At 45.3% G+C, this 15,210-nt stretch overlaps 3 protein-coding genes across 4 annotated transcripts; 1 reads left to right on the top strand and 2 right to left on the bottom strand.

Annotated features, from left to right (window-relative positions):
- Nucleotides 1–100: 100 nt before the first annotated feature.
- On the bottom strand, nt 101–3,827 carry LOC125761318 (ras-related protein Rab-1A). Its single transcript, XM_049422319.1, has 6 exons — nt 3,507–3,827; nt 1,919–1,991; nt 1,782–1,829; nt 1,648–1,695; nt 1,335–1,562; nt 101–1,259 (listed from the first exon to the last, which is right to left on the bottom strand). The coding sequence occupies exons 1-6, from the start codon at nt 3,518–3,520 to the stop codon at nt 1,065–1,067; spliced, it is 606 nt and encodes a 201-aa protein (XP_049278276.1). The 5' UTR covers nt 3,521–3,827; the 3' UTR covers nt 101–1,064.
- On the top strand, nt 3,820–6,618 carry LOC125761265 (exocyst complex component 5). The gene is made up of 3 exons (XM_049422236.1): nt 3,820–3,903; nt 4,077–4,247; nt 4,316–6,618. Exons 2-3 carry the CDS (start codon nt 4,215–4,217, stop codon nt 6,425–6,427), a joined length of 2,145 nt encoding a protein of 714 aa, XP_049278193.1. The 5' UTR covers nt 3,820–3,903; nt 4,077–4,214; the 3' UTR covers nt 6,428–6,618.
- A 134-nt stretch (nt 6,619–6,752) lies between these two features.
- LOC125761271 (serine protease easter) lies at nt 6,753–14,575 on the bottom strand. 2 transcript variants are annotated; one of them, XM_049422251.1, is made up of 6 exons: nt 13,860–14,575; nt 11,064–11,972; nt 10,879–10,981; nt 10,523–10,800; nt 8,465–10,466; nt 8,125–8,238 (listed from the first exon to the last, which is right to left on the bottom strand). In XM_049422251.1, exons 1-5 carry the CDS (start codon nt 13,927–13,929, stop codon nt 10,129–10,131), a joined length of 1,698 nt encoding a protein of 565 aa, XP_049278208.1. In that variant the 5' UTR covers nt 13,930–14,575; the 3' UTR covers nt 8,125–8,238; nt 8,465–10,128. The 2 variants fall into 2 exon arrangements, with proteins under 2 accessions (XP_049278209.1, XP_049278208.1); XM_049422252.1 differs by lacking the exons at nt 10,523–10,800; nt 10,879–10,981; nt 11,064–11,972; nt 13,860–14,575 and adding exons at nt 6,753–7,452; nt 7,687–7,795 and having other exon boundaries at nt 7,915–8,238; nt 8,465–8,674.
- Between the last annotated feature and the right edge of the window lie 635 nt (nt 14,576–15,210).

Below are 15,210 nucleotides of genomic sequence, written 5' to 3'. Positions count from 1 at the left end.
CGTTTTTTTGCCCCTCACACGTGCGTCACAGCAAGGATAAATATAATCCATTTTTCGTTCTTTCCAATCAAACAGATTTGCAGCGTGCTCGAAGAACATCTCCAATTTCCACTATTTATTATGTCTCTTTTAGTTTGCTTGTTTTGTTTATGTGTGTGTGTGTTGTGTTTTGTTGTTTTTTTGTGGGGTTTGCTATTATGCACCTCTCTTCGATGAACCGCTACAATCGAATGCTTGAATGCGTGGATCATGGTTTACAGAATTTCAACTAAATCCCTTGTCCACAGGCTTCCGAAGACGAAAAAACAAAAATAATAACGCATCATGCAGTAATGATGCATCCAAGCATATACGTTAGCCGCTTTCGATCTTATGATATTTATAATTCTACCTTCCTTTTACGGACTCTGACACCGTTTGTGTAGGCAAAAAGGCATTGCACCACGTGTCACTCTGCACACACGTTTTGCTTTGCTGCTTTCCCCGTTTCTTTTTTTTTCATTACACGGACACGACGACCATACGCTCAAGTTTGCTCCCCAGAACAAAAAATTTACTTTGTATTGATAAATCATATAGAGATAAAATTATTATAGCAATAATCTATCCACCAAGATGTATGTGTGTGTATGTATGTGTGAAACTGAAGACACGTGAAGAGGGATCGTAAAAGAAAACGTATTACGATTGCGCATAGAGACAATAAAGCAACACCTGCCACACAACGGATCGTTCCTTCCTGTGGCTAGTTGTTACGCGCCTCGTGCCGCGGTTATGTTGGAAGGAATCGTTTTGGGTAGTAATTTGATGTATGTGTTGGGGGTGTTGTGGTGTTTTTGTTTTACTCCAGCAGTTTATCTATGCCTTTTCTCTCTAGAACCTTTTTCTGCTGTGTTTGAGAGTTTATTTCTGCTGTTGTTGAATTCAATCATGCTGCTGCTGCTGTTGCTGCTGCTGTTGCGACTGGCATGTAGCGTTTTTTTTAGGGAAAGGAGCGTGGTGGTCGATCGGTTTGAGAGGATGATAATCATAATAATAACTGCTGACCCGAAATAATCTGGTGTTCAGCAACAGCCCGACTTTGCCTCCACGTTGCGTCCCTTGTCGATCTTTACAGCACTTGGCGGATCTGCGGCACTGGACGGGGGTCCTACGCGATTCTTGATTTCGGCCGCCATGGTCATGAATGCCTGCTCTACGTTGGTGGCATTTTTTGCTGAAGTCTCAAGGAACGGAATGCCCAATTGATTTGCCAATTCCTGCAACCAAACATAAACAGTGATCGGAAATGAGTCTTGCGTTCTTGTTTCGCTATTGATCCGATCGTTTCTTACCATTGCCGTTGTAGTATCGACACGTTTCTTCGTCTGCAGATCACACTTGTTGCCCACTAGCAGTTTGTTTACGTTGTCGCAAGCATAGCGCTCGATTTCCTCCAACCATTGCTTTACGTTCTCGAACGAATCGTGATCGGTACAATCGTACACCACGATGATACCATGTGCACCGCGATAGTAGGACGACGTTATCGTCCGGAAGCGTTCCTGACCGGCAGTATCCCACTGGAAGAAAGGGGAAGGTTGTGCGCTTGTAAGATACTTTAAGACGACAATGAATCACACCCGCCCCCAACGGAACCCGACTCACAATTTGCAATTTGATTGTTTTTCCATCCAGATCTATGGTTCGAATTTTCTGCAAATAAACAAAACATAATATTAATTAACGGTTGGCACGTATCCGCGTCTGTGCCGCTGTTTTTCGTTACACTAAATACTTACAAAATCTACACCAATTGTGCTGATGTAACTTTCCGTGTATGTATCGTCCTGGAAAGAGAGATAGAGAGAAATCGTTGATAGTTAGAACGTGCCTAAAGCGAGAACAATTTCGTTTACAGTGTAATTGTAATACTTACGGCAAATCTTAGCAGCAGGCATGACTTTCCAACACCGGAATCACCGATCAGCAGCAGCTTAAACAAGTAATCACTATAGGATTGACGCAAAGAAACAAAAACAAAAGGAAACAAATAAGTCAACCACCATTAAAGTTGATAATGGAGTAAACTAAAAACGCCCCTCCACACAGCTCCTTTTTGAAGAAATATGATGTTAAGTCATCTAAGTGCGCGTGCAACTAAAAAGGGGCACAATAAACGGCGTGCAATTGAAAGAAAAAGGTGATGAAACGAGCACCTTTTCTGTAATCGAACTAGGTACCCAGGCAATAGACAAACAGGAACAGAAATGAAATCTTTAGACGTTTTGTAACGACTAACCACCAACGCTCAGTGGATGGATTTAATCACATCTCCTGATTTGATTAATTGCGACGTGACACGTTTGAGGTTTTACAGGTTTAAAGTTCACGTTCCAGTTGCCTGCTGTGTTTCCAGTGGACGATCTTACGAAAAGATCACAATTTTGCTTAGCAAGTATGTTTATATTCGTTATCGGCCTTGATCACGTTCGGTATTTTTTGTTTTGTTTTTACATGTTAAATGACACATTCTACTATGCGGGTGACTCATTTGTGATGCAAATGTAAAAGCATTTATGGTGTATGACGGACAAAGAACATGAATGTGTTATGGATTTCCTACGATAACAAATAGCAAGAAACAACGATTTCCCATGATCGCTTAGTAACCAAGAATGGGCGTTATATGTTCTAGGTTCCCCGTTTTTTTTTAGCACCACCGTTCCCAGTCTCTTGCGAGGGGTGGATTGAACAGTGTCAAGAACGCAAGGTGTGCGTTTGTGCGTGTGTGCGTGCGTGAGCGTATTGTTTACTCCACACAACAGTCCGTCTCGTTCTATCCTAGGGTTTCACTCCACCCCGAAAAGTTGGCCCTTTTTACGTACAGAAACAAACAAATAACATTCGATCTATGCTGAGATCCGATAATTGCACAACTCCCGAAGGTTTATGCGCGATTAGGATAACTCGTCCCGTCATGTTCTAGCATACTGGCAACGCTTATTATCACGGTGAATTAAAATCGATGAACAAGCGATCCACCATACATATTTGCCTTCTCTTTTTCGCCCGTTCGCTTCTACGGGTGCGGGTGCCGCCGATGGCATTACGATGACGGCGAAAGCTCGACGTCGTCGTCATCGACGCAGGTCGGGGTGGGGTGCAGGAGTGACGAAGTGGTGTGTAGTTTAGAAAATGCCCACAGCGGAATATCTTCGTCATCATCGTCACCGTTTGCGCTTATCGGTGGAGACAGAAGAAGTGGGAAAAAAAACCTCACGAGCAAACGAAATGTTCTATGCGCTTTCTGGCACCTTTTCTGTTCGAGATGTACCAGTGGGAATAGTTCTTTGTTTCCTTCTGCTACCGCGACTCCTTCCCAATGCAACCTAACCCAGGGGCTGTCCCCAATAGCACTGCCGATTGACGCAGTAGAGAGACTCGATGCATCTCGGGAACGAACGGGGAGGAACAGCTTTTTTGTCACACTCCCTTCGTACCCGTACTTGCTAGCGGACACTTACTATTCGGGACTCATTGTCGGTCGTGGAAAATCTGTTTTCCTTCACACGGTTCCTCCGGGTATTGACGGCACGGGCACGACGTCGGGGTTTTGCTTCGATTTTCTTTCCAGCACACCAAATTAACACGGATCGGAAGTCGCTGACGAATCGGATTCACGCAGCGACCGTTGTACTAGCGATTAACAAAGGGGGCAATGTGCAGTAAATTATGTATCACAATTCGGAATTCACTTTTACGTCCACCGTTTTCACGCAACGGGACAGAGAAGACGGAAACCGGAGCAGATTTTAGATTGGTAGGAAAATGTACAACACTTCCAAGTTTTCTGGTTTCTTTCTTTCCTTGCGCGACACTGACACATCATCTTCATCGGAAACGTCACTTTACCGTCCTAAGGTATGTACACGCATGGTGTACTCCACTGACGAGCGGTTGGTTGTTGCAGTTTATGGCCACGAAATGGTTGCATTTATTATGCAAAAATGCCAGCTGTACGAATTCGGCTGTTTGTTGCGCTGTATGATCATTTTCATATTAATTTTTGTGTTTCACTTCTACAAACAATATAGAACAATCTTGATCATGGTCTGACATTTGGTGTGAATTGTCAACAAATGTTTATCGTCGATCCACGGTTCGATATCGCGATATCGGTAGGAGTATTTTAGTGCGAAATTTCTGCTTTAAAACTTTCATATAAAACCAAGATGCTATCGCAATATGTGGAAGAGTTAGAACAGGTAAATTTACGCAAATGTCCTCACGACTTCCGCTTATAGTGCCATCCGCTTTTTGTCATGTATTTTAGGACCCATTCGAGGTGGAAGAATTCATCGAAAGACTGTGCTGGCGGACAAACAACGAAATCGGCTCGGACCAGTTCGACCCAGATCTGCTGTACGAAACTTTCGTCGAAACAATAAAGGACATGAAGATTCTACAAGAACGTCAGCAACGGAAATGCGACAAGCTCGAGGAAGCACTGAAGGAAGAGCAGGCAATCTTCGTGAAGGCGATCGATAAGTTCGTTGCCAAACATCAGGTGTCGGTCGACTACTTCCATCAGCTGGATGAAAAGATTAACTCGGTTGCGGGGAAAGTAATTCACCTTGGCGAACAGCTACAGAATGTAAATATGCCTCGCAGCCGTGCAGTCGAGGCACAACTGTTGCTTAACCACATGACGGAGTTTCTTACGCCCGGTCCGATCGTGAACGATATATACAGCGACAAAAGCAAGCTGTACGAGGCGGCTGATATCATTCAGAAGCTGTTCCAGATATCGCAAGACCTTCCGGCGCAACGGTTTGCGAATGCAAAGAAAAAAATCGAATCCAAGTATGATGATGTGGAGATGCAGCTGATCGAGGAATTTGCCACGGCGCAGAAGATGGAAAATATCGAGCGCATGAAAGAGCTGTCCGATATACTGTCCCAGTTCAAGGGCTACACGCAGGTGATCGATGTATACATCGAGCAGAGTCAGGCGACGACGTACGGTGGACGGGATGTGTTCGAAGGTATAGTGCCGTTGTGCCACAAGCACTACAAAATCATACAGCAAGTATTTAATGCTCCGGACAAAGTGATCAGCAAGTTCATCCTGAACATATATCAGCTAAAAATTAACCAGTTCGTCCAGACAAAGTTGGACGATCGCAAGGACGAGAGCAAATATCTGAAAACGCTGTCCGAGCTGTACTCGCGCACGATGAAGCTGAGCGCAGAGTTGCAAGAATTCTTTAAAGGATCCGAAGATGATCTACTGCAGAAGTTGACGGCTAACATTTTCGACCGTCATCTGGCCACTTACATCGAGGTGGAAAGCCGCACGCTGGACGGAAAGTGTCAGGTGGAGTTGAAAAAGTTCTACGAAAACAAAAACCACCAGAAGAAACAGATTGAACGCTTCAAGGAGCTAAGGCGAGACATGCAGGCACTGATCGGCAGCAGGGCTAATATAAATATTGCACAGATCGAAGACTATGGTGGCGAAACGTTCCTGTCGGAGGAACTTGCAATCAATCTGCTGCAGCAGTCTTCGCACGCCTTTGAACGGTGTTGCTTGCTGTCGAAGGAAAATGATTTGCCGCGCAACATCCTCAAACTTACGGACACATTGTTGCGCTATCTGCTGCACGAGCATTGCGATTATGCGCTTGATCTTGGCTTGCAGGCGATCCCAATCGCAGAGTGCAAAAGCGTACCGCAGATATACTTTTTCGACGTTGCACAAAAATGTAATGCAATCGTTCATCTGCTGGAAAAGACCTATAATGCAAGCGTCATTCCGAACGTCATCGGTACACCGCAGTACACAGATTGCATACAAAAGAAGCGCTCCTATCTGGAGACGGTGGAGAATAAAATTGAAACGGGTCTGGAGCGTACCCTAAATGCCATCTTCGGTTGGGTGAAAACATACCTGGCAAGCGAACAGAAAAAGGCCGACTTTAAACCGGACACGGATGTCGACACGGTAGCATCGAACGCGTGCCTGGCGGTGGTACAATACCTTAACCCACTGATCGGACTTATCCAGAAGACCATAGATGGAGAAAATTTGGCCGCCGTACTGACGGAGTTTGGCATTCGCTACCATCGGGTAGTGTTTGAACATTTGCAACAGTTCCAGTACAATACGGCTGGTGCCATGTGCGCCATTTGCGATGTGAACGAATATCGGAAGAGTGCCCGTGTACTGCAGAGTCCGCTGGTAACGCAACTGTTCGATGTGCTGCATGCGCTGTGCAATTTGCTGCTGGTTAAGCATGAAAATTTGCAGGAAGTTTGTGGGGGCGAAACACTGAACTATCTCGACAAGTCGGTGGTGATGAATTTTATTCAGCTGCGTAGCGATTACAAGACGATAAAAATATCCAACTCGCTGAAGGGCATATCGGATCAGCGAATGGTGTAGAGGAGGGTAAATGTAGGATGTGCGCCAGATAGTAGCATTGCTAGCGCTACATAGTTGCATACAGCAACAGTTGGAGATAAGTAATTAACAGCTATAATTATATTATTTACAGAGAGAAACATGTTAACAAAGAAAAGACTGTAGAAGAACAATTTTATAATACATTCCGAAATTCCCAGTTGGTCCCCATTGTAGAGTTTGGCACGGTAACCCTGCTGTACGTTATCAACGATGAATCGTACCCTTAGGGGGAATACCGAGATAGTCAGAATGGCGATTTGTGTAGAATATGTGAATAGAAATTCCATCGCAACACAAGGGCCCGTCGCTTTTGTTCATATGCACTTATGTAAATTGTCACTTTATTAAAACCTTTGATACCAACCCCGATGTAACCCGTTGCTTTTTAAGCAACAATCGTGGCAGTGATCCAGTCTACGTATTGGTCCACCTTCGTGTAAACCCCGGGCCATCCCGACTGTCCGCACGGTGTCGGTCCAAACGATACCAACCCGATCAGGTACCAGTGCTGTACACCGCCGGACGTATGAAGCCCCGTCAGGGGGCCACCGGAATCACCTTGGCAAGAATCCTTGCCTGCTTCACCACCGGCACAAAGCTGGGATTGGAGCAGCTGCACCTGTTCACGCTGGTACACCTGATTGCACGTATCGAGTGCCACACCGTCAACTGCTACCTTTTGCTTTACTGTGCTGAATCGTGATGTGGCCGTACGTCCCCAACCGGCAACCTGCATACGGAACCCAACGTAGTCGCGTGCCTTCAGTTCGGGTGCCGTCGGTAGGCAGATGGGTTTGATGAAGTCGGAATACGCTACGGCAGATTGTAACCGAAGCAGTGCGATATCGTTGTACTGTTCGGTGGACGTTGGTACGTACTCGGGATGAGGTATTTTGCCCTCGATGGGCACGTCTATTGGTGGTGGGGAACAATCCACATCATCGCCCAGTCCTTCACAATCCTGTGCGGTGGAGGTGTCCCATTCACCAAGGCGTACTTCCGCACTGTAGCAACGATACAAACGGATTACATTCCATGTGGTTTGAATAATTAAATGGTAGATTTTTAAAAAAATTTAAACCTAATGCTATAATTATTTTCTTCACTTTTTTTGAGGTATATGCAGCAAAGTGTGCACCTAACGACAAGGAGCTGAGAAGATCGTAAACTGAATTCCAACACGATCAACCTAACGATGGAAAGAATGGAACCGGATCCAGGTCAACGTGTATACTTACAGATTCCAGGTAGTTGGGATATCTTTGCCATTGACGCAGTGCGAAGCGGTAAGGACGTAGCGATCGTTAATCAGCACACCGCCACAGTGGAACCCAAAAACGTTATTTGCTAATGAGAGGATAATAACACAAAACCAACAGAACATCAATATATGGAACCACCAGGTGTTATGTATCGTTCCTTGTTTATGTACCACAGTACCGAACGAATACGTAAGCTGTACGTACGTTTTGCATACTTTAGCAGCGCTATCCAGGGAAACTCGTCAATGCGCGTATTAACACCGCCAAAGATACGATCACTCGTCTGTATGCCACACTGGCCCGGTGTGGGCAACAGTCCGGCACCAACGCGTACCGGTGCCACCAGACCACTGTCGGAACAGCATACGAGCGGATGATTCTCCGCGGCCGACCATCCACACTGGGTCCGCTGTAGATATACACGATCCGCATCTAGCAGCGGTTTTTTCTTTATTAGCGTCAGCAGGCTGTTACAGTTGCGCAGCAGCACACATTGGCCGGCCGTACTATCGGGCAGGGTGCATTGTTCTGCAAATGTAAAGTTTCCACGATTAGTTACACGATCGTTGGATTATTTTACTTTCTTCCGTCACATCATTCGGTTAGATTTTGGCTTGTTTTACGGTGCGTTTCCATCGGTTCCATCCGATTGGAGGCAATCATCACCATCATACAACTGCTTCTTCGAGGTCAACCGGAACGCGACCTGTTTCGAGTCGAGTGATAACCGTTGACAAAAAAAACACATACTTACGGGCAGCGGCGATGCTTAGAATAGCTAGCAGTAGAAAAGGTCCCATCACTGGACGGTGCAACCTTAGCACGGAACGACCGAAAGTACTCATGTTTAGCGGCAGGTGTCCGAACTCTGCGTAACGTCGGTCGGTCCGATTTGCTCGGAACGCTACGAATGACTAATCGGGTGCCATGACGCGAAACCCGGCTAATAGTGCGTTCAGCCAGTGGCAGAGGCTTCTTATTTCCAAGATCACGATCGTTGATTTACGCTCTCGCGAGTGTAGAATAGAGATGGAGAGTTGTTCGCGCGACAGAGTACACGAACGCGTTCAATGCATGTGTGATTTTCGCATCTATTTTTCTCAGTTTCGTTTCGTTTGCTGCTTCATTAAGCAAACGCTTGTTCGCGAGAATTTGCCGCAAGTACGAACGCAAACATGAACGAACGGAAATCCCAAAGTCAGGTGAATCTTATTGCACCTACCTTCAACCCTCCTCGACCCGCTCGGTTATGTCTTTATGTAGTTCCCTTTCCCTTCGGGTTTTTGTCTTCTGGGCTAACTTATTACATTATTCGTTTGTTTTCATTACAACTTCTTGCAATGAACCGTAATTGTACCAAACATTCACTTATTCTCTTACAAACTACATGCCCGGGGGTCTGCTGACCCTAGCAGTGCCATATAACGAATATCGCCATTTAGTCAATACAAACGTTCGGTGAAGCATAAATGTGAAAGTATTTTTTGTATAATATTGATTGCAAGATACATTGGTATAAATTTATTGCAGTGCCATTGTTTGAAATGATAATGTTGCATTAGCGGCGGCTGTAGTGTTAATTAAAAATATAATAAACGATCTGCTGATCGCAAAGTAGACGATCGCTATTATGTATGACGGTGACGGTGTTTGTATAGACTGCGTTATTTTGTTTACAAAATACCGGTTTCAGATGATAAAACAGGTTTTCTGCATTCGCCTCGATGGCCAGTGAAGAAGTTTGATTGTGTTCGAATCGATCAATAAACGAATCTTCCCCAAAATGCGCGTGCTAATGCCAATGGCAGCAAGTGAAGGTCAATCGATTGATCCTAAACAGGGGGTAGGGGGAAGAAAAGAGGAGAGTGTTTTTTTTTTGTCTACCCTGGGGATTAATTAAAAACCTGTATAAATTTATCATAAAAACAAAGGGTAACGAACGATCGATTGAAAAAAATCAAACGAATCGCAAACCGTCGCTAGTGGCGCCCTCTGTTGTGTGCTAGCGCAAAGTGTCATCAACCACGTGATTGGAGTTGTTGGAGGTTATTTGTGGAATTAAGTGAACAAATTGAGCTGTTTGATTGAATTAGATGAAACGCACTAACGCATGCGTTAGTAGCATTTTGACTGCGAAACATCATCGATTTAAAAACAAAAGAAACAAAAGACGAATACAAAACAACACCGTGTCACACTATTCAGTCATGGATTGTATTTTAATTTCACTAGCTTGCAACCTCGTGAAACATGTACACGAAAAAGAAAAACACAATATGGTTCGCTTAAAGACCTAACTAGACGAAAAGAAACTTTGTTCCTTGCCTATGTCTACGTACACGTATTCTTCCCCTTTGTCCCTAGTATACACGCGTCCCCAAAAGTACGACGATGAATCCGTACCACCGTGACCGGCGACTAACGCATAACGTTGGTCAATATCCAATCAATGTACGACGAAATGCGGGTGTACACGCCCGGAAAGTTGGAAACGCCACACGTGCGCGGTCCGAACGAAACGAGCCCGAGCAGCACGAACCGGTCGCGCGTTGATATGGCCTCATTCATCAACGGTCCACCGGAATCGCCCTGGCAAGCATCTCGATTTTCCTGACCCTGGGCACACATCTGGTTGTCGGACACGATGATCGGATTGCGCGAGTTCACGCTGTACCGTGCGTATGCGTTGGCACAACCGCTCGTGTCCACTATCGGCAATCGGAGCCACTGCAACGTTGGGCTCGGTGTGTTGCTTCCTGCAAAACGTGAACAGTATGAGTGAGGGAACGACGAGCACGTTCAAACTACTTACGATTACTGGTCGAACCCCAGCCAGCAATGATTCCCATCTGCCCGGTAAGATTCAGGGCGTACGGTGTGTACTGATCCGTCGGCAAACAGAGCGGACTGATGATGTTGTACGTTTCCGTCGTTTCGCGCAGCTTTATTAGTGCGATATCATTTGCGTACTTGGGCACATCGTAGCTCTCGTGCGGAAGAATCTGATCGATTGCAAAGTCCTGATAACGGGCGCTGCATCGCGTGTCCGTAACGGCGTTACACTCCAAATCACCCAATCGAATGCTGACTCTGGAGTTGGAAAGAAATTGTACATATATTAGTGATATCGTTCAAGCTATCCTTACTTTCCCACTGGCGGATACATACAGCTGTAGTTCATCAATAAGATTCGTGACACAATGAGCAACCGTTATTACGTGCCGATTGGTGATGAGAGATCCCGCACAACGATACGTTACACGTCCAGAAGCTGTCGGAAATTGGTAGAAGAATTAAATTGGTAGAGCAAAATCAAAGATTTCAAACTTTGTCGGTTAAAACTTGCTACTTACTTCGATTCCTGTACGCCAACCGAGCCATCCAGGGAAACTGACCCGGTACTTCCGTTTCACCACCAATAATCCGCGTATTAACCGAAAGCCCACAAAGTGGTGCATTAATCATCGGTTGATCGGGAACTACTGTCGGCAGTACGGTTGTTATCAGATCTGTTGTGGTTACCGGCAGATCGTTTGTGACGGGAACAGTTGTCGTCTCGGCAAGACGATTACTTCCCAATACCACTCCCGGACGCTTTGTGGTTGTTCGCATGATAGGCGCCACATATGCTTTTGTAGGGCGCAATGTAACTTCTGCCTCGTTCGGATAAATCTCCGGTGGACAGTTCTTCATCGTTTTGGGATCTTCAAACTGTGCGATCGTGTTGCTTTTCTGTGGCCTTTGTTTCCACCAGTTGCTGGAGGTGGTAGTCGTCCGGGTGTTGCCCTGTCTCTTCACATCCTTACCCACCATCATGGGTATATACTTAAAGCGTTCCTTCGACCACTGATGTCCGTTGTCCGACTTTCGGTTCGTGTAACCTTCATCCCACCCAATAGCGGAATGGGAATCGTTTTCCTCCGAAGAATGGCCATTTTCATCTTCCTGCACAATGACATCCCGCAACCAGCTATCGTCCAGCGGGCAGCAAATGTTCGGTTCATTATCAGTCCCATAACCGCAGGCCAGTTCCTTAAGCTTCGAATTAAAGCTACCGTAGCTCGATTTGGGGTTTCGCAGCATTTCCAGTATTTTGGTACAGTAGCGAAGTTTGGTGCACTGGCAATTGATCGAACCCGACGATGAAGGTACACTGTCCGGCACCGTCCGGTGATGATCGATGCGTTGGTTGTATTGATACAGCTGTGGTCCGCTCGGATGTCCGCCGTACTCGTAATAATTGCCCCAAGGAGTGGCGAGAACTGCAATGGAAAGGAAAAAATGTAACACTAATCTTAGACCGATGACATTATGCTCCATCCGGTAGAACAGGTTGGTGGGCGGATTTTCTTTTCCACCGTAAACGGACCGATACCAGTTCTGCCCCCGTGAAAGCAGAGGGATTTCCCTAGGCAATTCTTTTCGCTCACGAATGCTTTCGGCCATCGCATTGACGTAAGCAGTGGAGGTCGGAGTCTTGTGATACGTGAACTAATCGTTCAGACGTGTAGGAGAGGCTTTTGCAGCGTACGCAAAACTACCTTACCGTTGATCGTCGATCGTACACGTGGTATGAGCCGAATGCGTGCGAACGTATGCGAAGCCGAACGGTCAAGGTAACAACAACTATCCGAAGGGCAAACAAGCCCCAAGGAATCAAAAGATGGCCGTTATGCTTGAATTAGGCTGATGTAAACCATTTCCCCCTTTTTGGCTTTAGGGCTGCTATTGCAGCTAAAGGTGGGGAAACATAGAAAGGCTCCATGATCCGGTCCGGATTTGCACACAACTTTGGATTAGAAAATGGTAGAACCGGGAGAGAAAAAACAGGCAATGATCATGATCGATTTAACGTTTGTACGTTAAATGGTGGGATCATGATTATCGTAAGCAGCCGCCACGAAACATCCAAGAAAACAATCATGCCAAAAAAAAAAATAGGAAATCAGATTGCTTAGTCGGCCAACGAACCGGACCCAGACAGTAATGGATTAACAACACCTGATCAAAAAGCCAAAAGGGTAGAACAGCTCGCGTTTTTGTTATCCAAGGTTAGCGTCATTCATGAATCCCGTTTGAAAGTAGTCGACTATTGGTGGACAAATAATAGAATTCGCACGATCTCAGACAGACAAGAATAGTTTGTTTTGTTATCTTGATAAGCCAGACGCTTTGTTTTTAGAACAAACGTTAGGCACTGATCTACACTAACTCGCAAAGGAATAGGTAGGGTTAGAATTAGTTACTGAATGTGAAATGGAATTCTTTTCTTTTGGAACCTTACCGGTACGCTATTAAAGTGAGTGGAGCATTCTTAAATATTGTTTAGGTTAAAGTTATTTCACAACATGCTTACATCCATAATCAATGCTAGAGTCGAAGCTCAATTTAATTTGATTTTTTGATGATCTCTTCTTTATGCTTTATGCTTTTCTATCAACAATCTGTAGTGTTCTGAAACGATCTTAACCAACTGAACCATAGCAGAAATTCCGGAAATTCATGAAAATATTTTCCATTTTTTTGGTAGATTCGATCGTTCTGAATCATGAAAACTATTTCCTGTAGGCAATCTTCGACTCAGAAGAACCACGCCACACGCACTACATGGCGAAAGATGCGTCACTTAATAATTTATGCTAACGAAATCATATAATCAACATGTTTCTATGGATGAGTAACATATTCCATTTTAATGGTTGTGAATTTCGCAAAAAAACCCTGATATTTTCGGGGTTCGTCGCTTATTTGTTTTTTTTCTTCCTCGCTAGGCGTTGAAGTCTTTTGATGACAAATTTCGATGCAAAGATAACAGCTCGCGTCATAATCACCGTACGGCAATGGATCTTTTTGAATGGCTCCGGCGTGCACTATTGCATTATCATGGAATGAAGCCGTTTTCGTTGTGACCATGGGTGGCCACCACATTACGGAACGGCTTCTTGCCGTTCGGCCCCGAATAATGCACGAGATCACTGAAGCGCACAGAAAACCGATGCGATATGCGCCTACCGTGTTGTAGCTCACGGCGCTTGGTCGGTACCACATCGTTTCACTTTCGTTTTTTCCGATTGCGCGGTCAAGCACGTGGTTTCCGTGGGTTTGGTTTCGTGTCAGAAACAAACAAACAAACAAAAAACGGCACTCACCAAGATCGGCCAGAATGGATGCCGTCAGCATGATTACCGTCAAGCTGGATCGAGTTGAAATTTTGCACATGATGATCAATGAGAAGTTTTTTTTTCTCGAAGGAAACGAAAAATAAATACACACAAACACAGAAAACACGATCGTGGCTGCTGGCGCGGCGTTCAAACTTCTGTCGAAGAAACTTCACTCAAATCTACCCGGCCTTGATTTGGTTCACTTTTCACGCTGCGTTCGGTATGATCTTGAAGCATACACAACTCTTTTGGGACCGCTCTAGTGCCGTCGACTTGTGTTGAAAGCGGCCACTTATACGGTATTTAAAAAACTCTCTTCCCTCTTACGCTCGTGCTGTTGGTTGGATTGAACAGTTTAGCTTTTCACCGCCACAACTCACAACTAGAAATAAACACATCGATCAAGATCATCGGTATGCTACGCGATCACTATAAACAAATTTCAGTAAAACAATCACTTCTACTGCTCTTATGTTTTGGTTCTCCACTAGAGAAGATTTAAGATATTTAGTACAGTAATTCGTTGGTAATTTTCCATCTGTCCATCACGCACGCCCATTACAAATCGCGACACTTTTCAAACCGTAACTAGCGTAATGAATGGTTCCGCACCGAACGCAACAGCCAACCGATCACAACAAGTGTTGTGCCACATTGTGTCTTTCCGCGCACAATCGAAACCGACCCGAGCGGCGATCATGTTTATATAGTCCCCACCACAAACCTCGCGCAAACGGGTCGCGCGCGTGGGGGCATTTGTTTGGGTTCTGTCTTCTGTTGTTCTGCACTCACGCATCGCGGCCAAAAGGGGGTGGCCAGTATGTTGAGAGCCATCGCGGACTCCCGCTCACATCAAGAATGGTTTGCCGTGAGTGGTACGTAACACCATACTTCAAGGAAAATCCAAAAACACTCTCCACTCTAGTGAGGACTTTCCTTCCTTCCTTCTTGCCGCGCCAGTTTTGCTGCCGACACAAGATTCGATTAGGCCGTGAAATTGTCTGCAGATTTAATGAAAATGAGTTAGTTGCAACTGCTGAGTCATCACGCGGTTCGTACTTAAAAGACGAATGGTTCGAATCTCGGTCAGTGGTGGGAATACCCCATTCTAGCACATTAATCCCGGTTGTCATTCACTTCCTGGAGAGTGACATCTTTTGGTGGCATTCGGGTGGCAAGGATACGAAGCGTGGTTGGGCGTGTTATAAAATTACAGATTCCTGAGTCACGCCACAACGATGTACTACGTTGTCCGGTATATCAGTTACCTATGAAAGCAATACCCTAGCACAAGATAAAGAGATGTATCGGATCTTTAAACAGAAGAAAAAACCCA

Source organism: Anopheles funestus, chromosome 2RL (assembly GCF_943734845.2).
Source record: "Anopheles funestus chromosome 2RL, idAnoFuneDA-416_04, whole genome shotgun sequence".
In the NCBI taxonomy this organism is placed as follows: domain Eukaryota; kingdom Metazoa; phylum Arthropoda; class Insecta; order Diptera; family Culicidae; genus Anopheles; species Anopheles funestus.
This window is presented reverse-complemented; position numbering and strand designations above follow the sequence as displayed.

What these genes read in the sequence shown, in the direction of transcription:
- LOC125761318 (XM_049422319.1), bottom strand. An exon ending in GCCTGCTGCTAAGATTTGCC is followed by an intron (nt 1,830 to 1,918) that starts GTAAGTATTACA and finishes CTCTCTTTCCAG; the next exon opens with GACGATACATACACGGAAAG. An exon ending in GCACAATTGGTGTAGATTTT is followed by an intron (nt 1,696 to 1,781) that starts GTAAGTATTTAG and finishes GTTTATTTGCAG; the next exon opens with AAAATTCGAACCATAGATCT.
- LOC125761265 (XM_049422236.1), top strand. Translation starts at nt 4,215, where the DNA reads ATGCTATCGCAATATGTGGAAGAGTTAGAACAG. An exon ending in ATGTGGAAGAGTTAGAACAG is followed by an intron (nt 4,248 to 4,315) that starts GTAAATTTACGC and finishes CATGTATTTTAG; the next exon opens with GACCCATTCGAGGTGGAAGA.
- LOC125761271 (XM_049422251.1), bottom strand. Translation starts at nt 13,929, where the DNA reads ATGTGCAAAATTTCAACTCGATCCAGCTTGACGGTAATCATGCTGACG. An exon ending in ATCCATTCTGGCCGATCTTG is followed by an intron (nt 11,973 to 13,859) that starts GTGAGTGCCGTT and finishes TTTCCATTGCAG; the next exon opens with TTCTCGCCACTCCTTGGGGC. An exon ending in CTTATTGATGAACTACAGCT is followed by an intron (nt 10,801 to 10,878) that starts GTATGTATCCGC and finishes TTCCAACTCCAG; the next exon opens with AGTCAGCATTCGATTGGGTG.